At 43.5% G+C, this 8931-nt stretch overlaps 1 protein-coding gene across 1 annotated transcript in view; it reads left to right on the forward strand.

Moving 5' to 3' along the window:
• The window catches only part of LOC310806327 (capping protein, Arp2/3 and myosin-I linker protein 3-like), a gene marked incomplete at both ends in the record, with an annotated part of 29281 nt that extends 25700 nt beyond the window's left edge, over positions 1-3581 (forward strand). Inside the window, 7 exons of the mRNA XM_083672379.1 lie at positions 356-533; positions 861-1740; positions 1849-1955; positions 2306-2429; positions 2534-2605; positions 3122-3229; positions 3541-3581. Of these exons, the coding sequence (XP_083528505.1) occupies positions 356-533; positions 861-1740; positions 1849-1955; positions 2306-2429; positions 2534-2605; positions 3122-3229; positions 3541-3581 (1510 nt within the window). The remainder of the gene's footprint in view (positions 1-355; positions 534-860; positions 1741-1848; positions 1956-2305; positions 2430-2533; positions 2606-3121; positions 3230-3540) is intronic.
• Positions 3582-8931: the final 5350 nt, after the last annotated feature.

Below are 8931 nucleotides of genomic sequence, written 5' to 3' on the forward strand. Positions count from 1 at the left end.
AGGGTGCCAATATGATGTGATGATATCACCTGATGAATATGGATAGAAACACTGTGTTGGTCCAATACAGATGATCATGGATTGCAGATACACATATACAGTTTCTGCCTCCACCAGCCTCTCCTGGCATACTCCCATGTTGGTCCCAAGATCAGGTTCTCTATCCTCTATCATCCTCTGCTGCTATTTTAGAAAGCCTAACCAGCTCGTGCCAAAGTACTCTTTATTATCCAAATCTAAACGGACACACCAACGCTTGTTCCTCTGACCACTACCCTCTTCAAAGTCAGAAACCAACATTTCCAAATGGCGTTCCGCAGTAATGTAACGTTTTGGATTCTGTTCTATTTCCCAGGACAGCCACTGAGAATGTATACACGCTGCTGCAGCCCCCCCGCTCCGCTGCGAGGTTGGGATCTCCCGGGGAGGGAGCCAACGGGAAGGCGGAGGAGCAGAGGGGGGAGGAGCCGGTGCAGGGCATACCATATCCTGGCATGGGGGCCAGCAAACACCCTTTTTACTCATCTAAACAGGTACAGTTGACATGTTACTATACATCGTCCACAGTAAATACCACATACTGTATTTATGTATGGTCCTCTGTGGCTCAGTTGGTAGAGCTTGGCGCTAACAACGCTTAGGTTGTGGGTTTGATTCCCGCTGGGACCATGTATACTGAAATGTATGCACTCACTGCAATGTAAGTCGCTTTGGATAAAAGCGTCAGCTACATAGCATATATTATGATTATAATTGATTATGTATCATTCATTGTTATCATTATTTTGTATGTATAATTCATTGTATACACCTTTATTGACAAGTAGTTTTGTGAGTCTGACCCTTGTGTGTTTTCACAGAGATCTGAACCAGAGACGGAGCTCGAGCGACCTGCCGAAACAGACAGACAGTGGACAGAAGAAAGACAGACAATGGACAAACAATGGACAGAAGGGCAGCACACAGACAGGCAGTGGACAGAAGGAAGACAGACGGACAGACAGACGGACCGGCAGACGGACCGACAGACGGACAGACAGACGGACAGACAGACGGACAGGCAGTGGGCGGACGACAGACTGTCAAGCAAAGCGTGGTCCGCTGAGGGAAGAACAACCACGGACAGACAGATGGACCGATACTGGACGGAGAGCAGGCACCACGCAGACCGACAGATGGCAGACAGGCACCCTGAGAGACAGTGGACGGTGGACAGACACACGCAGAGACAGATCGACAGACAGATCGATAGGCAGTGGACGACGGTCAGGCAGACAGACAGACAGACAGACCGGACGTGGGCCGAGGGCAGACCGACAGACATACAGATCGACAGACAGTGGATAGAGAGTCGGCAGTCAGGGACCAGACAGACAGACAGACAACTCCAGGGACTCCATCTAGCTCAGAGGCCCCTGCCTCCATACCCTACAGACAGGACGCCCTCTCCCAAAGGAGAGACAGACGTCCAGAAGAACACTGAGGCAACCACAGCAGACAGACAAAAGTACATAGACACACAGGTGGACAGACAGGTGGACAGACAGGTGGACAGACATCTGCGCTCAGACACTGCTTGTGGACAAGTCGAGGGGTGGAGGGGCGGAGGAGGAGGAGGAGGAGGGGTGGTTCCTACCCCTGGTCGAGCTGTTACAAGTGCATGTAAACCAGACCCGCCTCCACAAAGCAGCAAACCCAGTCTGGCCAAACTGAGACAGAGACATCTACAGGATAGCTCTGGTACTGCACCCCTCACTGGAAATGATCACTGTCTGCTCATTGGATGAATCTGTATCACTAATTAGAGGCTGATATTAATAAATTATTGAATCTATTTGTAATCTTCAGGTGCGGAGGAGGAAGCAGATGGAGAGAGGGAAGGTGGAAAACTGGAAAAGAAAGAGAGAGAAAGAGGCAGAGACACAGAGGGACAACCACCTCCCATTCCTGAAAAGGTGGTTATATTGCCTATTCTGACTATGATTATGTGAATATGTAAAGAGGTTCATTCCAAAAAAAGCATTTTTTTTGTACATGTGATTTTTTTTGTTGTTGTTAAAAGTCAAAAATTCAAGACTGATTCCAAATTAAAATGATTATTATGTAAGATAATTTTATAGAAGAGAAAGTACATTATTGGAAATGGTAGATATAGTGTTTTGCAACGAAACTTTTCATGTGTATACCTGATAGATAGATATGTTGTTCTGTGCTTACACACAGTATTTTTGATATATTGACACCCTGTATAAAACTTTCTACCTCATGCTTGTTTTCTTTACCCTATTTTGATGCTGGCTGACAGCCAAAGACATCCTCCTATGTGACTTCTCCAAGAGATTCTGACCTAGACAGGAGCTTCCTGCCTCCAGTTCCATGTGCCACCAACAAGCCAGTGCTGGGATTGGCTGACAGAGCTGTCAGTCAAGGTAAACATTAGCTCATGCAGCCAACATTCATTGTCCGTTTCATCACACAGATTTCTGTAGTTATTATGTCCGTGTGTGTCATATGTGTGCTTAATGGTGTGCAGGCGAGGAGGGAAATCGACCTCAAGCCCCCGTGAAACCACAGAGGAACAGAAAAGCTATGTCGTGTGACACAGGTATACATAATGTACACCTGTCATCTTGTTTGTCTGTCTGTCTGTCTGTCTGTCTGTTTGTCTGTGTGTCTCTCTCTCTGTCTGTCTGTCTGTCTGTCTGTCTGTCTGTCTGTCTGTCTGTCTGTCTGTCTCTCTGTCTCTCTGTCTCTCTGTCTCTGTCTGTGTATCTGTGTGTCTGTCTGTCTGTCTCTCTGTCTCTCTGTCTCTCTGTCTCTCTGTCCGTCCATCCAAGAGTTAAGCCTGCGTGTATTCGTCCACATGTGTGTGAGTGTGTAAGTGTGTGTGTGTGTCTTGATCACTCACTGGCTGAATCTCAAACGTCTTTCCTCAATTCCTCGCCTCCTCTCTCCTCTCCTCCTTCTCATAACACATCGGAGGAGAACAACTGAGGTTTGTCCCCGTGGTCCTCCAATGTGTTTTGAGAAGAAGGCGAGGAGAGAGGACGCGAGGAATCGAGGAAAGACTTTTGAGATTGGGCCACTATCACCTTGTATCTCCTGTCTTCATCTACCCCAGGCACTGACAGGGAAAGCCCTAATAATCTGGAGAAGCCCCCAAATCGCAAACCACCTGTGAAAAAACCTAGACTACCACAGAACAGAAACAAATCCTTGGACTATTCTGGTATTTGTCTTTATCTCTCTTTCTTTCTGTGCGAGTTTGTGTTTCTTTGTGTTTTCTATGAAAACGGCATGGTGTGTGTGTGTGTGTGTGTGTGTGTGTGTGTGTGTGTGTGTGTGTGTGTGTGTGTGTGTATACACCCATATGTGTTTGTGGATGTTGGATGTTGTGAATATTTACCACAAACCAGTTGTTCATTGAGTAATTGAATGCATTCATGTTGTCAAATTCCAACATGAATGTATCATTTAATGATCAGATCAATTCATTACTCAGAAATAATCAGGCATCTCTGCTGTCCTCTGCTTTTCCAGACAGTGTCAACTCAGCATCTGGTCACAGCGATCTGTTGTGATGGCGGAGGAATTCACCTGCCTGCCTGCCTGCCTGCCTGCCTGCCTCTGACCAGCTGAGGGTTGTCATGACGACTGTGGAGCATTTCATGAAATTTGGAAAAGGAGGGAGATGTGAGGGAGGGGGGGGGGCTCTGGTAGAGATAAGGAGGGGGAGGGGAAGATAAATGGCTGAGAGTGCAACATAAAACGGATATCACCCAGCATCACATGCCTATATCGGAACATGCACACTTCGTATTCCTATAAGTCCTTCTCTTTCTGTCCATTTCTGCCCTCACCGTCTGTCTTTGCTTCCCTCTCATGTCAGGAAAATGAAATGAACTGTTTTTGCAGCTATATGAATGGTATTTGCTATTTTTTGACCTCAAATGATTGTTGTGTACACTTACTATCGCTAAAACACTGTCACGCTATAATGCTATGGGGCCAAACATCGGAGCATTGCGGCTGTACGTCTGACACGGGAATTAGAAAGGGAATTTGTCTTTATGAGAATGTTATTTCTAAATCTGCAATGCATTTTTTGACTGCCGTTAACGTTGATTGCCATTGGTTGAAACTTGAAAATGAGTTGTTGCTTATTATGAAATGAGACTTGATTATTTCTTATAACCAGATTATATCTGGTTCTGGTTTCACGAACTGAAATGTAATATATTTTATAGAAAAATGAAATAAAGAATTATGGATGAGTATGGATGAATAAAACATGTTGTGCTGGAGGAGGCACTTCAGAATGTCTTCCTGTTTCGGGTTGTGTTTGTTAACAGCCACTTCATCTGGACTGAACACAAACTACGTTCCCAGTTCAAATGCCAATCAAGAGTAAGTGCAGACTGAGTATTACAAATTGCTAATGCTAACAGGCTAATGCTGTTGATCATGTCAGTGGCTTCAAATGAAATCTGATTACATTTTACAGATTTTTTTTTCGTAGGTTTTCTAGAATGAAACAAAAAATGCTTCCAGGTTATAAAGGTCCTAAACTGCATTCACTGGGCATTCGCAGACAACAAAACGCAATCTAACATCATGTCTAAACCTTTACTGAACCCCACAAAATAAACAAAATAAAAATAAAGAAAAAATAACTCTCCTTAACAGCAGGGGGCGACCAAAACCCACAAATGAGAGGAGCCCTGATCAGCAACGACCGGGAGACTCCAATCATAAAAGCAGCAGCAGTCTTGCAGGTTGTCATTAGCAACCGTGTCATGGCCCTATTTCTAAAGATGGTGGAATGAGTCAATATGGGCATTGGCTGGAACGCTGCTCTCCAGTGCTAGGGCACATTACTAAGAAGCAATTGATATGGAAATGAAAAAGGCTGCCAAGGCAACTGATTACAACTTAGAAAGAGGTTCAACGAGAAGACATCTCCCATCCTGCCCGCAACTCCCCATATAATAGGTCTACTGAGTCCATGATATACGTAAATGTATGATTTTCGTTTGACTCTTTGGCAGCTCTTTGGCAGCTCTTTGGTGGGTTGTGTGTGTGTGTGTGTGTGTGTGTGTGTGTGTGTGTGTGTGTGTGTGTGTGTGTGTGTGTGTGTGTGTGTGTGTGTGTGTGTGTGTGTGTGTGTGTGAGTGTGTGTGTGTGTGAGAGAGAGAGAGAGGGGGGGAGAGGGGGAGAGGGGGAAGAAGAGGTACTTGTGAATAGACTGAAAAAAGACACACAATCTAATACAGATCACATTTTCATCATTGCCGTTTATATTCTTGGCAGTTAATCATTGTGATCATAGAGATTATACTTACTTTAATATCCGCTCTTTGATATTTGGTTAATTTGACTATACTGTATGAGCTTACTGTTCAACTATCTCCCAGTGCAAAAGAAGGTGTTGTATTACATTTTAGCATAAAGATTATTTTCACTTCACTTATCATGCAAACAACTTCAGCAAAGAACAATGCCCATACTCAAAAGGAGATGAATCCTGGCGTCATAAGGTCAGATAATGTTGAACAGTAACAATGACAATAATGGACAGGTAATGAACAGTAATGAACAGTAATGGACAGGTAATGGACAGGTAATGAACAGGTAAAGGACAGGTAATGGACAGGTAATGAACAGGTAATGGACAGGTAATGAACAGGTAATGTCAAAGTGTCTGTCTCCTGTAAGTTAGGTGGTTGGCAGACAGTATGTGAGACTGCCTGTGTGTTTTGCAGCATGTGTTGAATTGTCATATGAATTCCTCTCTTCCAGCTGTTGTGAAGGCAGGAGAAGCCTGTACACAACCCTACCGTTCTAATTATCCTTTTGCAGTTACCAGGCAACATGATCACATATCATAAAGGCTACAGGAAAAACGATAGAGAGAGAGAGAGAGAGAGAGAGAGAGAGAGAGAGAGATGGAAAAAATGTGTGGGTAGGATAAAGAGAAAGCATGAAAATGAAAGCAAAGGAAAGGAGTGTGCACAGCATCGAAACGTGTTCATCCCCCCTTCACTGCAGCTTCAGGAGTGATTTATGTGTGTGTGTGTGTGTGTGTGTGTGTGTGTGTGTGTGTGTGTGTGTGTGTCTGTGTGTGTGTGTGTGTGACATTGTGTGATGAAAACATTTAAACAGGCCAACACGGCCACAGACATACAGATACACATTATTACTGTACATTGAAAAACAAACACAAGAGCACATGTACCTGAGCACATGTAGAAAGAAACCCATATCCACAAAATGCAGGGAAATAGTCAAATAGAGATACAATCAAAATGATGCAGTCAAAGTGATATTTTTGTTTTCAATGTAGACCACCTCTGGTGCAGTCCTTCATATCCATCCATATACTCTACTTGACCCACACATAAACAAACAGACAAGGTTAGTCTAGAATCTAGAATCATCTACTGTACAGTTCCAGGAGTGTAGCTTTAAATCAGGAATGGTGGGAGTTGTTTTTTGTTTCGTGAAACCCCAGCAGGCCCTCTCAGTCAAATACAAGATTCTTACAATACCAAAAATACACTGGCTAGAGGAGGCCACTGCCAGCTGTCACATTTTCTGTTGCTACCCAAAAAGATCCAGGCACTATTTTTTTGGCTTTACGAGTAACTTTTCTTTCTTTTCTTTTTTTACTTCGGAAAACACATCTTATTTGACAGCCCATGATAGAAAGGTGGAAGTATTATATTATAGATATTATATATGTATATACTGTATGTGCTGTAGAGACACTAATTAATGGAAACAAACAATAATATATATTTTTTTTTTAAAAACTGCATTTGACTCACTATTTGACTAGATAAGCTTTACGGTGGAGCAAAAATAGCCATCCTGTGTCTCAAATCCAGCGTCAATACCTCCCCTTGTAATGTCACCATGAAGCCACAGTCAACTGTAGAAATCAATTTGCACTAAATGTCAAGAATAGAATCGGTAAAAGTGATTGCTATCCTTCAGACAGACAGTTGCCTGCGTGGCTGGTTGGGTCAAAGGGGTTATGAGAGCTGGGCGATGATATGATGCGGTGTAATTTAACGTAATTATAACCACGTCTGCTAAAGGTCAGAACGAGTGAGCTGTTCCCGGCCTGTAGCCATGGGAACCGTCACCCTAATGGGAGACGTGAGGACCGGCTCCGGGGAACGACCTCGGAGCCGACGCAGCAGCAACTCCTTTTAGTTACACCCACGGCGGCGAGGACATCTCCGCTGTCGGTTCTCTACGGGTCTCTCTCTCTGGAGCACCTGGGGTTCGCTGGTGCAGCTACGTCCTGTAGGCCTATTCCAGCCAATGACTGGATAGTGTGTCAGCGATGAACTTTACTGTAAATACGAAAAAACAGGGTATTCTAGATTCTTATCTATTATAGTTTCAATGTTTATGTTTAAACACCCTCAATCAAGATTGGGCTGCAGTATTATGATGGACCATTGTTGGATGCTCTACAGGGATTGTGAATCAGTGGCTACTGTTATAGTTTACTATAATAAACTATAATTGGCTAATGAACTGCTGTGTGTATGCCTGGGGAGGCTGGTGGAGGTAGAAATCAGAGGACGTGCTCATGGTAATGCATGGAAATGCATCAAACACGTTTCCCTTCCATGCATTACAATGAGCATGTCCTCTGATTTCTACCTCCACCAGCCTCCCCTGAGGTAGGCCTATATCTATTTTATTTCAGTTTGCCTAAGGGTTGCTGTATTTTAAAAATACATAGCAAAAGGGTGTGATAGAAGAGCCATATTAACTGATTGATTTCAGTGGTAACCAATACCTTCTGCGGACAGACAGAGCAGTACTGCATGGAGCAGTTCATTGGTCAGAGTGCCTCCCCCGATGTGTCACACTCTGACAGGACTTCTATGAGTTAACGCCAACTCTCGCCCGCACAGCATAATGATAGTCATCATCTTGGTCTAAATACTGCTATTATAATTCTCTGCAATTACATCTGAGTTCCTGTCCCCCTCTGTGTATACAGTTTTACCTGCAATGGCTGCAAATGTAGTTCAAAATCATTTGGGATCACCCTGAAACTTTTTCTTTAAATCAGTCTTTCAAATGTGTGTGTGTGTGTGTGTGTGTGTGTGTGTGTGTGTGTGTGTGTGTGTGTGTGTGTGTGTGTGTGTGTGTGTGTTGAGTGTTGTGTTACATATGTCTTCTAGTCACATAATGGAAATAGAAGCATTTCTTTAGTTTTTTTTAGTTTTTTTTTTTACTTGTAATTAAACTCCTAAAAACTCGGATTACTCAAACTCTTAAATTGCCTAATCTCTGGATTTTTAAATAAAAATGTGATCGCATTTTAATCCTACAGTAATCAATATATCTTTCTCTCACACACACACACACACACACACACACACACACACACACACACACACACACACACACACACACACACACACACAAACGCTCTCTCTTCCATGGCAGTACAAGAACATAATATATGTATCATAGGCTAGATATTGAGTGTTGAATGGCTCTACACAGTAATGTGAATATAATCCAGTGTAATCCCAAAATGAGGGAGGGAGGGGAGAAGGGAGGGAGGGAGGGAGGACTAAAGGGTGGGAGAGAATTAACAGATTTAGTGTCATCTCTCAGTCTGGGAGGGGAGCCACAGTATCGACCACCTTAATCCCTTCATCCCTTCTCTTCCTCCTCATCCCTCTTTCCCTCTGTCTCTGTCTACTCTTTGTCTCTCTCTCTGTCTGGCTGTCTCTCAACTGTCTTTTCTGTGTATGTCTGTGTTTTTGTCTATTCAGATTAGAGTTGTTTAATGCCAATGTTTGTGTGGCTGTTCAGATCGAGCCCCTGTCTACAGTTTGTTGATGAAACGTTGCACTTGTAGACTTATTAAGCTGTCTAGATCCTTTTCAACAACTG

This window comes from Argentina silus, assembly GCF_951799395.1.
Source record: "Argentina silus genome assembly, chromosome: 6".
Classification (NCBI taxonomy): Eukaryota; Metazoa; Chordata; class Actinopteri; order Argentiniformes; family Argentinidae; genus Argentina; species Argentina silus.